The sequence below is a fragment of the Osmia lignaria genome, chromosome 2 (assembly GCF_051020975.1).
Source record: "Osmia lignaria lignaria isolate PbOS001 chromosome 2, iyOsmLign1, whole genome shotgun sequence".
Classification (NCBI taxonomy): domain Eukaryota; kingdom Metazoa; phylum Arthropoda; class Insecta; order Hymenoptera; family Megachilidae; genus Osmia; species Osmia lignaria.
This window is the reverse complement of record NC_135033.1, coordinates 4,564,638-4,581,723: the sequence shown is the minus strand read 5'-3', so window position 1 is coordinate 4,581,723 and position 17,086 is coordinate 4,564,638. Positions and strand designations below refer to the sequence as shown.

Sequence of the window (17,086 nt, the reverse complement as noted above, 5' to 3'; positions counted from 1 at the left end):
TGCACGTCGTTGAAACAGAAAGAGACGCTCGTTAAAGCGGATATCCGGTGTTCCGCTATGCAGACCTCCTACCCCGAGCCTTTCGTCCTTTCGATGGCAATCGCGTCGCGAATCAACCGCGCTAATTAAGGACGTGTCGTGTGCTCGGTGATTTTCGCCTCGATTTTCCTATCATTTACGCGGATTCCATAGTAATTAATGTTGAACGAGGATGAAAATTATACAGAAAACATGTAATTCATTCCTTGTTACTTTGAAGTTATTGAAAGCAAAGGTATTGGGAGGGTTTCAGTGTGCTTTTATGCAGTTGTAAAATCAATAAATTTCAAATTTGGAAGGGATGATTGGTAATAAATTAATTTATTCAGTGTCTTGCCAGATATTCCAGGAACAGTTTATTATTTCTTGTTGCTGTTGATCTTCAATGTTTATTATTTCACGGTAGAAATTATTCGGGATCGGAGGAAGTTCCTGTTATAATTACGTGGAAACTACCTTCCGGAACGATAATTTGCTTTTCATTAGGTGCTCGTGATCGCGTTAATTAATGCATCGAAATATTTGCAAAATCGATTGTTTTCAATGCGGTTACATTACACGTTAAAATGACTGTACTTTATTATCGATAAATCTAAATTATCCACATTTACTTTTTATAAAGTATTAGTTTAATGAAACGCTCGGCTACATCGAGAGTGCAAAACTAACAAACTCATTAACGGTAATGTGAATATGGAGATAGAAATTCCCGAGTTTCTACGAGCGTTTAATTAGCGGAAAACTGACGTGCATCCAACGTATCGTCAAATAATATACTATAAAGTGAAATATGTTCTCGTGGATCAATAAATACTACGAAACATTTCCTCGTACATTATTCTTTAAATATAGTACAGCGTGTTTTGTTTCTTCTGTTCAAACAGAAATTATCTAATTCTCGTTAAATTGAATGTTAAACAAATTGAACCAACTAAAATGAAAATGAAATTCATAAATATCTAATTAGAACTATAGAAATTGCGAATGTAATGTATATTAATACGATTTCCAGTGATTGATATACCGTAGCTAAAAATATCATCAAACTTTCTAGTAAAAATTTTCTCTGACCTATTTTCAAATTTCGCGCGGCGTTGAACGCGGTAACAGCGCTCAATTTCATCCTTAGCGCGCATGCTCTGAAAAATCATTGCAATCGCATGACATATCAGCACTTCTATTTTCTTTTTATATTTTATACCATATTTCTGAAAAAGAAAAAACTAATTCAAAGATAAAGAAAGAATGAAACTCTTCATGATCGTTACTTTCACGTAGTCGTGCATTATACAAATATAATTTCAAATACCTACATTTTCTAATTTCTCACAGTGCCGAACGCGCTAGCGACGCATGCGCGGCAACTAGCGAGGTGCGCATGCGCCGGAACATTGTCGCCTATATAAAGGGCGCGAATAGGAATAAAAGACCACAGAACGCGGGAGCGCTTAAAACGTGAAACGAATGCAAGGTCTCGACGAGGTTCGAGTAATTAGACCAAGACCGCGTTAATAAGCGTAGCCTGACCGTGTCGAAATCCCACTAATTAACGATTAAACGTCCACTAACCATAAAGCCAGTACTTCGTTCGAACGGTACCGAATCAAAGCACCGTACGTTTTTTACGATATCGAAAAATTTCCGAAAGCCCAATTTAGATCAGAAACTACAGTACCTATACCATCAAGCTCTCCTATAATTCCCTATAACATTCCCCGTGATTAAGTATCGCGCTATACATCGTTCTGAATAATGAAAGATAGCCAGGAATAGATTAAAATAATATCATCTTACGGGAATCACTATAGTATCCTTTCTGCTCTGATATTTATGCACCGTAGAGAAGTTCTAGATGATTTTTCGAGTTCATTTAAAATCTGGGCCACGACGCTGTACCTCCTCTCTATTATCCTGCAACGTAATTAACTTACGGCACAGTTAATTTCTTTTTTCCCTCTTCTGTTTTTTGTCCTAATCCCTCCCCTTTTCGCTTTTTTACAATCATATTATTAGAAGTAATTTAATACGTCTACTAGCACAGTAAAAACAGAGATAGTTACAATAATTATTATTCACCATTCAATCGTTTAATTTTTAATATTTCTTAATATTTGAGTTATTGGCGATTCCTATGGTAGCCAGGTGTTAATTTAAAAATATACTATTGTTTTATGAAAATTACTCACCGATGGCATTTTTGTCGTTGCCTCTCGTGCACCCATAATGTCTCTCCAAGGGTATGGGATCCACTTTGTACTCCACCCATGGTTGACCCCTGAACGACGAGGCCTGATGCAAATTTATGAATACGCAATTATTATACGATATCAATTACGAATATCCAATTTGTACGATGTCGATTATGCATATATAATTGCTAATATTCTTCGCATCAACTAACCTAATTGCAATACATTTATGTACATAATTAATAATTTAATAGTAACCCAATGCTTATTTATTAAATAACTGTTTATGGGTTAAAATAATACAGTTCAGTCTTTATCGCGGTTGAATTTGATTTCATTTTTAATTTCAATAGCAAACAGTTATAACGAATTATATTAGCGTAAAACAATATTTTCCTCAGATGTATAAAAATTTATTTAAAAGCGAGACAAAGTGTATAGTACAATTGAAAGAAAAATGTGCAACGAGTGGAAAATCAAAAAAAAAAAACAGCAAGTAATTAATTCTCTCGCATACAGTTTTATGCACACGTATATATTTGCCGGAATATTTAGTGCCCGAGTTCGTACACAGATGGCGTCGAGGGAGAACGCTTTCCTGCTGGTGATATAGGTCGAGCAAGCGTTATAAAGAAGGCAGGGAATATCGTTTCATGTTAAGATGAACCGAGAGTTGTTTCTACGTTAATTTTCTCCAGAAAGGGTCTGAGCCTAAGGTTCTGGCCCAAGCTAACAAATCGAAAACTTAATTATTGAAAGGAACTGGGTAGATCCCACGACCTTCGATCCCGAGAACGTGTTAAGGGTGTAAATTTGAACGGAAGGACCTACCCCTAAATACACTTTCCCTATCATCAAAGTGGTGTACGAGGAGAATATATGTATTATTCACCTACCCTTGGGGTGATCCCCAACGATCAGTCGTTGTGCATCCTTGAAGAGGCCACGCCACTTAAACGTTTACGATATATTGAACACGGTTTAAAAGCACCCTATTAGGAAACGAAAAATCGATGGGTTCGCATTTATTTTTTTTTTTTTTTTTTTTATTTTTTTGCACGAAGGAACCCGGTGAATTGTTCACGCACACGTCACTGCTTATTAGTTGAATAGAATCCAGAGGTAGACTGGCAATGGAGAAAACTTCACCACCGCGAAGTTTTCACGGCGATGAGAAGAAGGGAGGACGACACCGGAAAGGTGGTGGTACCATCTCCTGCCACTTCCAATGTTTCTACATTGCCGAAGAAACGAGCATCGAGCTCGTGGGGGCCGCATTAATTGTCGAACGTTGCATCTGCTCGTTATTAAGAAAAAGTCATTAGTGAATTATTTTGAGAATAATTTAGATAATTATTCTTTTTTAATAGGGAGGTATAAATATGTACAACAGTATCGAGTGATATTTGAAATAACTTTGATTTAATACTGATTCTGTATTATTATTTATAAAATTCGAGAAATCATCATAATTAAATATTTTGACGTCATTGAATCACTGAAGTCTTTTGCTTCTGATTAAGTTCGCTTTCGGAACTGGCTGTGAGATATAATAGAAATCAGTGTTTTTCACAAATATGATACCAGTTTCGAAAGTAACTATGCAAAATATGGTCCACGTATTTTTATTTTTATTATTGTAATTATAGATCAAAATTATAGTTCCAAAGTTATTCTTCAAGTTAAATGACTCGTTATGTTCCAAGGAATTGAATTTCAAAATCGAATGATAAAATTCAATCTGAAGAAGGTTTTTTAATTTAAAAATTATCTTTAAAGATTAAGGTTTATACAAAGGGTGCTCTTTATATACTTTTATCTGGCGTATCTGAACGACGATAATCTTCCTAACAACTTAATGAAAACAGTTAAATAAATGACCAATAAAGAGGACGACTTTCATTTCAGACTGAGCTTAGTTTCCCTTTAAGGATGAAATATTCTTTCGGTATCTTGCAAATGATACTTAAACGTGTCGACACCCGGTATCTCTTCAATTTATCGTATATCAATGTTCCGATACAACTGTTCGAGGTAATTAAAATCAAATTCTCCGCTTGAATTCGTTGAAATCGCGCGAAACTCGCGTGACACAAAGCGTCGATCGATAGGCCGGTTGTTGCTCGATTCCAGCGAGCATAATTCCTTCCGGTGTTCGTTTCACGCTATCATAACGCTTTTCAAAAGCTACCGTTTGCACAAGTCCGACATTCCTTGGACGCTCGTCGAATGAAAATCCGTTATTGCATTCTTGCATCGGTCTGGAGAAAATATAAAATTCATCACGCGGTATCGCGTTCCATCGTCAACGCTTCGTATAAATAATTATTTACTTATAATACCTTGGGTAATAAATAGAATTTCGTTCGAATATTGAAATATTCAATTACTTTTTCATATACGCGATGATTCCTTGTCGGATGCGCCGTGTGTTCTAGCCTGATCTATACAGATGCATTTCCAAAGATCGTGCAGCCGGATCACGGCGCTCGGTTCCGTTCTGCTTACAACAGAAAGATCCACGTATATAGCCGTCCCATTCCGGTCTCCACACTCTAATACCTTCCTCATATCAACGGCTGCTAACCAGGTTAACTCGATCCAGCGCTCGATCGTGCGACCATCACGCAAACGAATTCACGGAAACGACCAGCACTCACCCTGCTCTCCTTCACTGAAAACGACGTACCCGATATTTGACCAAAGGCGATATTTATAGAACGATGGGATCCTACGATTCTTCCCGTATCATATTTTCATATTTCGAAATGAAATTTTGTCAAAGCAACGCCCTGGAGAATATCGGTTCCCGATACGGAAAATTCGAAGTAATCAATTTAATAAAATAGCGAATAGAAAATTTGAAAAAATGGAATACGGAAAATTGTAATTATGGCGTGCCGTACATTTTCTGATAGAAATATTCGTATCGGAGGTATCGAATAATTCTCCCAAGTTCAAGGAGTTGATCATCTTCTCTTTTCCTCCGTTTCTTCTACAAGAAAACTTAAAGCACTCGATAAGTCCAACGAAATCCGCTTGAAGGAACGCTAAAACCTAAACGTTACGAGAAACCAAGGTATCCGATAGACTTTCAGAGAATAAAGTTGGATCTGCTCGATGGTTTAAGTGATGTAAAAAGGAAAGAAAAGAGAGGAATACTCGTTGCATTTTCAGAGGAAGAAGCGTGCGTGTCGAACTATGAGGATGTTGCAAGGAATGCATGGTAAATGGAGGTAAAAGAAGAGAAACTCCATTCAATTAATTCGACCCGGTCGTTTCGATAACGAAAAAACTAGCTCGTCACTCTCCTGAACGAGCAGACTAGCGATATTCTTCCTCATTGACAGACGTTCGATCATGGATCAGAAGTGGAACTCGTAACGAGCACCCATAAAGTGGTTTTCGCGCGTTAACGGCGCATAACGTAGTACTACGTGTGCCACTTGTTTGAATGCATATTTTGCAAGCCGAAGCAACGAATGTCCAAGTCGACATTTTTTCAATACCACCAAAATTAGATACGTTAGAAATAGGTGAATCAGGTATTCTAAATGTAACGATTTAATTTCCTAGCATTGAAAGGGTTAAAAGCGTATGCATACACTCCACTGTTTCTTCTTAAAGGGTTAGGCCACTCTAGAGTAAGAAAAAATAAGCATATTTTGGGAATTTAAAAAAAAAGTGATGGAATAAATCCAAATTCTGTAAGCATGCCTTTATTTTACAACTAATAAACTTTAAAAATTCATTTTTGTATAGTGATTGAAGTGAAAATATGGGCTTTGCAGCATTTCTTCGATGATGCCTTTTTTTATAGGGCTAAAAGGCCGGATCAGCAGCTTTTGCAATTTTTAACTTAGGATTTTTTTTATATATGGATTTTTGCAAAAATAGAGTATTTTTTAAGAGAGAATGTAAAATTTCAAGAAAAAATTGCCAGAAAATTATTTATAACAAAAAAACTGTGCAATATAATGAAAGAATTCTACGTAGTTCGGTAGAGAATTTAGTTTTGAATATACTGTTAAATTTTCAAATCGATTGGTGATGATCTGTTTGATTTATGAGTCCGGCCAGTGTGAAAAATGCGTTTAAAGTTTTCAGTAATAAGCGCAGCAGACCGGGAGGGACTGCGCCAGAATTCGAAATTTTTGCTTTGCCATATTATTTTTAAGACATTAAGGCACCTTTCAAGCACAAACAAAAATTTTCGATTTTTCCAAAATTCTAGAGTGGCCTAATCCCTTGAACCCAATCTTCAAGTTTAAGAAATTTAACATAGAAATTTTAATTGAAGAAATTGTAATTCAGTGGTAGGGTCACCGGTGTACTACCATCTGTTCTCTAATTGAAACCGTAGAATAATCACTCTCCCCTATCTAATTTAAACCCTGATAGATTAATTTTCCTCTCGTTCTACTGCAATTATCTCTGCCGTATTCTCACAGGATCACCTGCGACCCAAGGGCCATCCAATGTATTAAACTTGAACGCTACTTCAGCTGCGGGTGTAACGGTGACCTACCATCGAGGATTACCAAAGATCACGGTACCTTTGCCATCCAGACAAGAACATTGCGTGTTCACACTGAAACCGATAACCCATACAGTCGGCGATTTCCTTCGGCTATTGAAAAAGGAAGATCGTGGTATAGATCGAGCTGTCGTCATGACGATCGGTGAGTTTAACGATCATTTTTCTTATAGAATAATCATTGATCCCTTATCATAATGATTTCAGACGGTGTCAGGATAGGTTCCAACAACACAGTCGAATCCCTACTGGAAGACGACTTCCGGTTGATCCTGAACAACAATGAATACCTTGTCTCACCGCCTTTGCACCATAAACTCACTATGGTAATTTGTTCACTGGCATGATACATTCTTGTTTTCAAATTAAGAATGCGGTGAAATTTCTTACTTTAATATTTATATTAAATCGTTGATCTCAGAGACTGATGAAATTTGTCTCTTTAGGAAACTATGGAGAAGCTGTCGGACGTCCAAACGTTAGTCTGCCAATTGTACGAGGCGTTTCATGTAAGAGAATACCATGCCGACATGGAGAAGCAAGTATTAGCCGAATTAGAGGCAGTGAGATTGGAACTGCAACCTTTCGAACAGGTGACGCTCGATCTTTAATTCTAGACTCGACCTCATTTTCATTTCCCTAATTTTAGGCTATAGTTTGCAAATTTAAATGGTTAATTTTAATGGAAGCATTAAACGTCTGGGTCACGATTGGTCCGTTTCTGTCGTACGAAGATTAATAAAGAAAATATCACTCGTTTCATATTTTATAATTGTCACCTCGATTTTGGAATATTTTCAAACTCTCCTCTCAGATAATGCGTTTAACAACCCTCAGTTTGAGGGAGTATTAATTACGCCATCGTAAAAGCGGGAATGCGCGATAATTAAAACCGAACTTGCCAGGCATTAATTAATTCAACGCGGTTAGAAGAAAACGAGCGGTAAAATAAGAGGTCTTGCATTTAATTGAATAATCATGCGCGATTACCGGCTGGAATGCTAATAATATATTCAGCTTCTTAAATTTCCTTTTATTTTAGATACCATCGGCGGGTTGGATTAAATAATGAACTGTTTTATTTGTTGTCGCAGAAATTACAAGAATTAGAAACCAAGGCTGCAAGAAATGCAAACTTGTTCATCTACTTCTGTCTGATCATGATGTCTGTTCAGTTCAGCGGCCTAGCGAGACTAACCTGGTGGGAATACTCATGGGACATAATGGAACCGGTCACATACTTTGTTACATATGGTACAACGATGGCCTGGTTCGTTTACTTCGTCTTAACGAAACAAGTTGGTATTTGCTTTATATATTTTCAAGTTTCAATTGCTTGATCAGCAAGGAAAATGCATTAGTCAATGTGATGAAGAAGTCTAGTAAATGGTTACATGTCTGTAATAATTAATACTTTTGAAACTATTCGGTTGAACTCATGAAAGTATCATAAAATACAATTTACGGTATATCAATTTACAGCTTAAAGTTTCATAATAATGACTGTACAAACGTTTCATTGATATTCTCAATACAAATTGACTAATTCTTCCTTGAAACAAACAATGTATGTGTTCTAAAAGAAGACCACATTTGAAACTTACCAGTGGCGACTCGCGTATAGGCACTGTGGAACTGCAGCACCCCGTATTTCCAATTGATATTATCGATAACATTTAATATAATGAGTCCTTTTTCTTTAATTCGTTCTTTATACTTGTACAATATATAATCCTTAAGCTTAATGTCAGTAGCCATCCCCCACTTTATGAAAAAGATACAAAAATCTTTGTATGGATCTGTGCGCTTCACAGTTCCAGCAGCGTGTGACTATTTGCGCATGCGCACATAGGAAGCTGCGCGCGAGGCTGCGCGGGAGAGAGAGCACTGTCACTCCCGCAGTGCCGGTTTTTTAAAACAAAGGCTAAAAATTTTCTGGACCAGCATCCCCACTAATTTTACCTACGAGTCGCCACTGAAACTTACAGATTTAATATGGCTCTAATTACTATGAATTTTAATAGGAATACATGCTGCCTGACGTATTAAATAGACGACAGCTAATCGCCCTTCACAGGAGAGCAAAGAAGATGGGACTCGACATAAATCAGTACAATATTTTAAAAGACCGAGCCTACGAATTAGAGACTACCTTGAAGATAATCCGTGGACCTCTATACGATTATCGAAATAAGTTGGAACAAAAGAAGAGGGAAAGGTCAAGGTCGAGTTCGAGCAGTTCAAGATCACCGAGTTCCTCGCCTAGTCCTAGTCCGGAAAGAAGTCTTCCTAAAAAGGGAATCTTTCCAGAGAAAGACGCGTCCAAGAAACCAGTTAACGAGGAAACGCGATTTAACCCAACTTGGACGCACAAAGAAACGAGGGATTAACGAGATTATTGTAAACGAGAGCTTCGAAAGAGAGATATCTTGTTGCCGAAGATCTGAAAGATTCGATTGTGTATCTTTCTTTTCTTCGTCAAGACTCAGGGCGTTTATCGAATGACATTTGTATGTAAGAAAGTTATGTATGGTTACGAGGAAGGATTACCTAATTTCCGTTCGGGTGATAAAAAAAAAAAAAGGAATGCAGATGCTCGAATCCTCGACGGAGTCTTCCAAGTAGTACGACGATACTTCTAATCAACGACTATGCGTATAGTATAATTTGCCTGATGCTCAATGTTGTTGACTGCTGTGCATTTGGAAGACCTCGATGAAAGAGAAGTGTACATACCGTAATTTTCTACACACTATCTTTTCACTAATGTGCTAGGGAATTGACGAACTTAAAAAAACTAGGGAGACGTTGTCGGATCATGTTTCTTTGAACGATCTTGGTACATAATGGATAATTCACTAAAACCCACATGATTTGTATTCACTTAAAAACTCATATGTAAGATTTTTCTTCATTTAAGCATAATTTTAAGTTTTTAAATTGATTGTTTCAAAGAAAGATATATCTTCTAGAAAAAATTGATCCACGAAACAGAGAATTAAATGTGTTTCATATCTGGTGAAAAGTCCTGTACATACTTGTGTTTGTAGATCTTGAAATATTTTTGTGATAATTTAATATTTGTTAGTTTTAAATGTACTACCCTCGCAATTCTCGCACAACTACTTTAAAGACAAATGTATTTTAAGGTAAATCGACGGTCAAAGCTCAAAGGTTTTTATTTTAGAAATAATTTCGTCGCTCGTTCTGTGTATATCGCGATATGTATTATTTTTTCTACGAGAGAGAATCAATGACGTTGTTAATGTAAATACACATTTTCTTTTTTCCTGGGAGATCAACGAATGTAATAGACGTGGTACAATGTACTTAACTTTCATTTCAAGTAATTTTTACTGTGTTATATTCATTGTTTCGAGGAAGAAACGATGTACCAACAATTTCTTTTTATCGGTAAATGACTTATGTGTATATTTGATTGTTTCGTTAGGAATTTTCTATAAAAGAATAAAACAATGTTGCGATAGATGAATTGCTTGTAAAATTGTACGTTCGAAAAACTTGCTTCATCGCTGTTCATGATAAGATTTTAGCACTCGATATTTATAACAAGAATTACTCCATTAAATCTCTTACTCCCGTTAACTAGTGAGAATATAATTAAAAGTTTGTGCACCGGTACAAATAGAACTTTAGCACTTTCAAATCAAACTATATTACTACTGTTACACTATAGAGTATCATACACGAAAGTATCTTACATAGGGTAATAAAATAGATTTCTAGACTCTCTAAGAAATTTTTCTCTCGCTTGCATAAAAAAAAAATCCCTTATCCGTCCGTTCGACAAAATACTGTGCGTTTTTTATTGTATTGTAATTTTAAGTCTTTATTATTTCTTCTTATAGCTGTGACGAAATACTTTTTGTACTCGCAACAACTGTGTAAATTATGACTTTAAAAAATTATATATATTTTAATTATGTTTAGTGTAAGATAACGTATCTAACGTATCGTTCTACTTTTTAAAATATATCACGGCAAGTTTTGCTAGTCGATGGTAAAGTAGAGAAAGCGCGTTTAAAATAATTATACCGATAGTTTAATAGGCAAACATCGAATCAAATACAATTCGTTGTACACGAAATTAAAGCACGATTTCAGGGCACAGAAATGAAGAACGTCGTGTCGCTTCGTTGCATTATATATTTCCTCTTTCGACAATCGCTTGATTAAAGTGTAAATCTAGTGCCAATATTTTAAAAACGTTCTTTCTACCGATTCGCTAAAGTGATTTCAACGTTCTTTGTAAATCGAAAATCGAAGACGAAAACGAAAACGAAAACGATGAATACATGACATGTTATAGCGTGCGTCCTATGTATATGAAAAGAAAATGGAACACGATGTGGGTGATATAATTGTAATTATAATGTCTGCTTCCCAGATACGAATTTCTTGTCCTCGCAAAATGCTGTTTCTTCTGAAATATTTTTTACGATCTTTAAAAAAGATTTCGTATACAAGTTTTTTGTACATATACAAAAAAGATATATATCGTATACATATGAATAATACGTGTATGATTATTTTGTGAATGTTCTTGTTGAGTCGTTTCCTCGAAGCTTTATCATGAAACGCCTACCTCGTCGATCGATGATAAACGGTTATTTGTCAAACTTGTTCATGTTTTTTAATAATCTATGTATATATAAATATTTACTTACGATTTATTTCGTTATACCGAATAAAATTGTTTGAGCGAATGAGACTCGAGACTAATACCTAACTTCTTCCTAATTAAATGTAATAATCGCCGATTAAATGTTGTGCATTAAAACTGACGCATTTTGCAATATAACTATATGCACACCATTGATAGCTTTTTCGTTTGACGATTATCTAATTGTAAGTTCGAGTCTCGTAATATGTTTCGTTTAAAAATCTTTAATGTACATACACGATACTCGATGAATGCATAAATATTTATACAACAATGCGTTGTGCTGTGATTTACGCCCATGTATCTTAGTTATACATAAAACAGACACAATTTAAAATAAAATGATACGTATATATAATCACTTCATGCTTTTTTCTTTTCAAACATTGTGATCTTTAGACATGCCTTTGTTCTCGAGATTGTTTTACTAGTCCGTCTTTTACCACACCCCGCGCTGGCAATTGAAAAGACACAATTTCGACCCCCTCTGACTCTATTTTTTTATAAATTAATCAAAACCAGTACAAGACCGAAAAATTATTAAAATAATTGTAAGACAAACTAGTATTCACTTCATGCGCCTTGCTAAATAAATCATTTTAAAAGAGCAACTAAGTTATTGTTTAATTTACCTAATTATTTAATTTACCCAACAAAAGGAGCAGCAAGGGGAGGTTGATCCAACCCTTATCTCAAAACTACATATGACGACTTCGCTACCAAAACCGATGGGGCCGTCAGGGCCCCTGGCGACGGGAGTGGGGGCTCCAGGCACCTTTGCAAGCGGCCCGAGAAGATGCCGGTACCATCCCCCTGTGGCTCAGGGGGCTTAGAATACGGCCACGGTATCCCCTGCCTGTCGTAAGAGGCGACTAAAAGGGGTCACACAGACACATACACATACACACACGACGTACACATGCACGCACGTACACACGTACACACACATACACACCGATTGGGACAAAAGATGAGCAGACCCTAAAAGTATGGACAAGTATGAGTGACGAAATTTAAAAATGCGCGGGGTTTGGTGTTGGCGGGGCTGCCAGCACATCCCCGAAGGCGCGTGGCCGATAGGGTTCATTGGGCAATATGGGGACAGATAAGTCCCCAAAAGCGCCGGCCCTTAGGGGCGAAATTAGTGAACTGAGTGAGTTGCCGGTACCGGATGTAACCCCCGATGTCGACCACAGAGTAGGCAACAGAGGGAGATCTCAGTTTGGACCTCTCCCGAGATGGACACCTGTGTGCCAGCCGTGGAGGACTCCGGCGTAATACCTATACACAAGGTCCCGGAACCATCCTTTAGCAGTGGTGTCGGTCGCCGTGGGGTTTTAGTCAATAGGAATCTGACACTCCCCCGCCGCCTTCTCCAAGGGGACGGTGGAAGGTCTTATGCTAGATTTCCCCATGTTAATAAAAAAAACAAATATCTGCAGGCACTGATTCGAATAAAGATAGCTGACTGCGACATCATCCTTAACCGTTCGACCTGAAACGAAGTGAAACCCCCCTCAGTCTTATAGCGATCGCCGAGGGGTAAGAACCTACCTACTAAACATACATACACACACTCTTATTTTATTTTTTGCGTTTATTTAACGTGCTGTACTTACCTTCTTGGCTTATTGAATAAACTCATTAGAAGGATAAAGGCCTTTGATTTTATTACTCCTGTGTGCCTTGTCCATTATTTTATCCTTTTATTTATTATTTTACCGATACTATATCCCTTCCATCTCTGCATCCCTCGCATCAGTGCTTTCATTATACATATTATCCCTGCACCCCTTGCATGCCAGCATCCCTTATATCTCTGCATTCCTAACATCTCTGCATCCCTTACATCCATGCATTCCTTACATCCTTGCATTCCTTACATCACAGCAACCCTTGTATCCTTGCATTGCTACCTCTAACGGCAATAATTTCAACTAAATTTCGCACGTCGAATCAGCGCCCACATGCGGTAAAAATTGAAACTAAATTCGTCACGATTTTTCGATCTTTGGTGAGGTACAGTGATACTAGGATGTAGGGGATGCAGGGATGTAAGAGATGTAGAGATGTAAAGAATGCAGGGATGTAAGGGATGCAAAGATGTAAAGGATGCAGAAATATAAAGAATTCAGGGGTGTAAAGGATACGGAGATGTAAGGAAGGCACTGATGCGAAGGATTCAGTGCTATAAGGTTACAAGAATACAAGGGAGACAGAGATACCGTGATTTAGTGGTAGTTCCCGCGAGGCTCATAAAAAGAATGAAAAAATAAATATCTGGGAAGAGAAGCCTTGGTCCATAAACAGGAGTAGGATAATAAATAATTAGGAAGCGTGGGTCTTCGCCCATAAAAAAGGATAAAATAATTAATAACTGGAAAAAGTGAAATCAAAGGGATGGTCGGCCGAGACCCAAAAGAGGGATAAAATCATAACTTTTGATGAGCTTATTTAATAAGCAATGAAAATAAATAAAGTAAACTGTATAAACTACAAAAGGAAATTAGAGGTATATATATGTTTGACAAGTTGATCCGCACCGCTCGGCTGTCGGTATAGCACTGAGGAGGTCGCACCGCAGTTATTGGTTTATATAAATAATTGAGAAAAAAAGTTAAGTACATTGAATAACTAAATTGATAGAAGAATTTAAGTTAAATAAATAACTAATTGTGAAAAAAAATTACGGGCATTAAATATATAACTCAGTTGCTTTTTTAAAATGATTTATTTACTAAGGCGCATGAAGTGAATACAAGTTTGTCAAACAATCTTATATATATAAAGCGCAAAGACGTCCATCCGTGTCACTTTTAAACTGGAGAACTACTAGGGTTAAAGATACGCTTTATACGTCGTTAGAAAGGTCTCACTGACAATGAGACTACCTCAAGACCGTTGCGTTTGTACGGTTAACTGGTCGGAGTCAAAAGTTGCAGATGTTTCAATTTTTCTATAGAAAGTCTATGAGTAGCACATTTTAACTTAGGGGTCCCTGACAACCCGGATGCCATAATGTCGATGTGCAGAGTATCACTGGTGCTTCGGGGTCCCTAACACCCCAAGCCATCGACCATTGCGCCATCTATGTAAAAGTGACGCAAACTATTCGTTAACTTACCGACCACCGAAGGGTCGATTACCGACTGTCGGAAGTTCAGTCGATAAGTCGATAATTTATTGAGTAGTTTCCGTCACTTTTGTATAGATGGCGCAGTGGTCGAATTTTAAAAATACTTAATTCTAGGCGGGTTTTTCAAAATATAAGTTTGTCACATAATTATTCTAATCATTTTTCGGTTTTGTTATAATAATAATTGCTCAGTCTTGTACTGCTTTTGACTGATTTCTGAAAAAAAAAATAGAATAAGAGGGAGTGAAAATTAGGTCTTCTCAGATGTCAGTCTGTAGGTAAGTACGATTGTTATACCAATTGTGCTCTCTGGATGCAGATCTATATGTGGGGGTGTCTGAGACCCCCAAAAACAAATACATGACCCCTCGAAAACAAATACATGTCCAGTCTTTTTTCATATGTTGTCACTGATCCACAATCGTATGTTTCGATTATAAGCACGTATTTAAAAAATTTATATTTTGAAAAACTTGTTTAGTAATGTGCATCAATATGCATCGTTATAACTTGTGAAAGCTTAAATCAAGAAGAATTTCAGTTCGTTTGATATTAAGCTTTGTAAAGTATATTATCAGATTAAATTAATATACTTTCGTTCAAAGCATTTAAATTTACAATAGAATAGAGATGAAAGAAGGGAACAATGTATCGAACGTAACAAACGACGAATATATTCATGGGAATGGAGAGGTAACTTTTTAATCGCGTATTTTATAAGATTCGAAATCATTGTTATTAATGATATTCCTGTGTTATGATCCTTGATGATGTATTTTCTTTAAGAGGTTAGTTGCGTGTGTGTCCAGAAATACTTGACCTTAATGTTTTTCTCAAATATTTGTAAATTTTCCTAGAGATTTATTAAAAATTTATTGAATATTATCTTTTTTATACCTTTAACATATATATATATATATATATATATGTGTTATAAGCAAAATTAGCATAAATTTATTTATACAATTATAATAGGTTGTTAATACAGAGGAATCTCCTGCAAAACAGAAATTACGTGGATGGCTGAATCGAAATTTACGAATAAAAATGACAGATGGTCGAGTTTTAATGGGTGCATTTTTATGTACGGATCGTGATGCTAATGTGATTTTAGGATCATGTTCAGAATTTTTATCAGAAGATCACACAGAAGCAAGAACTCTTGGTTTAGTGATGATACCTGGTAGACACATTGTAACAATACACCTTGATGCTTGAGCAACTGTAACTTTTTATATTAATTATATAAATTTCACTACTTCTCATTCTCTTAAATGGTGCAATTATTTTGTTATTTCCGTACTTTTTTTTTATTCACTTAGTAAAGAGAAAAATAAATATTAGAAGCTTAATGAACAGGTATATATTGTTGTTGTTGTTGTTATTATTACTATCATGACAAATAATTTATTGTTGCTCCCAAATTGTTGAATGTGACATGAAATAATTAATAAATAATTATAAATTAACTTGATTTGTTTGCAAGAGGATTGTATAATACCTATGTATCATTCTCTTATAATCATGAACTTTGGTGTGAGATACATAGACTAAAAGTAATATTAATTTTTCTCATTCTTTACTTTGTAAATACTTTACACGCCTTTTTATTCATCCAACATAATAAATAACATAATTTAAGTTTTAAATTACAATTATATTCATTGGAATGATTTAAATTAACTGTATCAAATTAAATAAAAGTAAATTATTTGCACACAAGTTATAATCCTATTTATACAAATGACATTTGCGGATATAAAATTCCACTTAGTGTTTTAAGTTAAATCGCAACATACCATGTATTTTTCACTATAACAAGATTAGACAATTATTGTGTTATAAAATTACCTATATTGTTGATATAATGTAGCATGAATAAAATTTTTTGAAATTAGGCGTTGTTTAACAAAAATTAATGAATTAAGGACATCAAAATAATAAATAAAACATTAAATTTCTCCTAATAAAGGGATTGGCTTGTATGTTTGCGTGTGTAATTATAATAATTGATGTAAATATAAAAAATCATTTTTAAGCTATAGTATAGAGTATATCTAAGAATATAGTATCAAGAAATATCACAATTAAATATTATATTCACAGTAGATGAAATCCGACCAAGTAGAACGTTACATCACTTGTAAATAACAACTTTATGCAAATAATTTATTCAGCTATTAAACACACTGTTGTTTAATCGCGATACGACTGTTTAAAGTCTTTAATTATTGTATAACTATAAATACAATATTCAAACTGTTATTAATTGGCACTTAAAAATAAACTTTCTTACAGGATGGTCGGTTTTCCTGTTTTCTGTATGCAAAATGCTGTAAGATATTCTGTCACTTTGTTCTGTATCAAATGAATTAAATGATTTTTTTTTTACTATTATTATACGAGTACGTGTAATTAAATACAGTAACACTTCAATATTCACATCCATGAAATAATTCATGCAACCACATTAACACATAATTTTTTTCATTCGATTTCGG

The 17,086-nt window shown here is 35.6% G+C and overlaps 2 protein-coding genes across 4 annotated transcripts in view; both read left to right on the top strand.

Moving 5' to 3' along the window:
- MCU (mitochondrial calcium uniporter) overlaps positions 1-10,578 on the top strand; it is a 54,322-nt gene extending 43,744 nt beyond the window's left edge. For both annotated transcript variants that reach the window (XM_034327846.2, XM_034327847.2), the window contains exons 3-7: positions 6,680-6,910; positions 6,973-7,091; positions 7,212-7,358; positions 7,860-8,063; positions 8,790-10,578. In XM_034327846.2, the coding sequence (XP_034183737.1) occupies positions 6,680-6,910; positions 6,973-7,091; positions 7,212-7,358; positions 7,860-8,063; positions 8,790-9,155 (1,067 nt within the window). In that variant the 3' untranslated portion in view covers positions 9,156-10,578. The remainder of the gene's footprint in view (positions 1-6,679; positions 6,911-6,972; positions 7,092-7,211; positions 7,359-7,859; positions 8,064-8,789) is intronic.
- Positions 10,579-14,979: 4,401 nt separating this feature from the next.
- Sbat (LSMD1 domain-containing protein Sbat) lies at positions 14,980-16,982 on the top strand. 2 transcript variants are annotated; one of them, XM_034327601.2, is made up of 2 exons: positions 14,980-15,278; positions 15,594-16,982. In XM_034327601.2, the coding sequence occupies exons 1-2, from the start codon at positions 15,216-15,218 to the stop codon at positions 15,801-15,803; spliced, it is 273 nt and encodes a 90-aa protein (XP_034183492.1). In that variant the 5' UTR covers positions 14,980-15,215; the 3' UTR covers positions 15,804-16,982. The 2 variants fall into 2 exon arrangements, with proteins under 2 accessions (XP_034183492.1, XP_034183490.1); XM_034327599.2 differs by having other exon boundaries at positions 14,988-15,278; positions 15,561-16,982.
- The last annotated feature ends 104 nt before the right edge of the window (positions 16,983-17,086 follow it).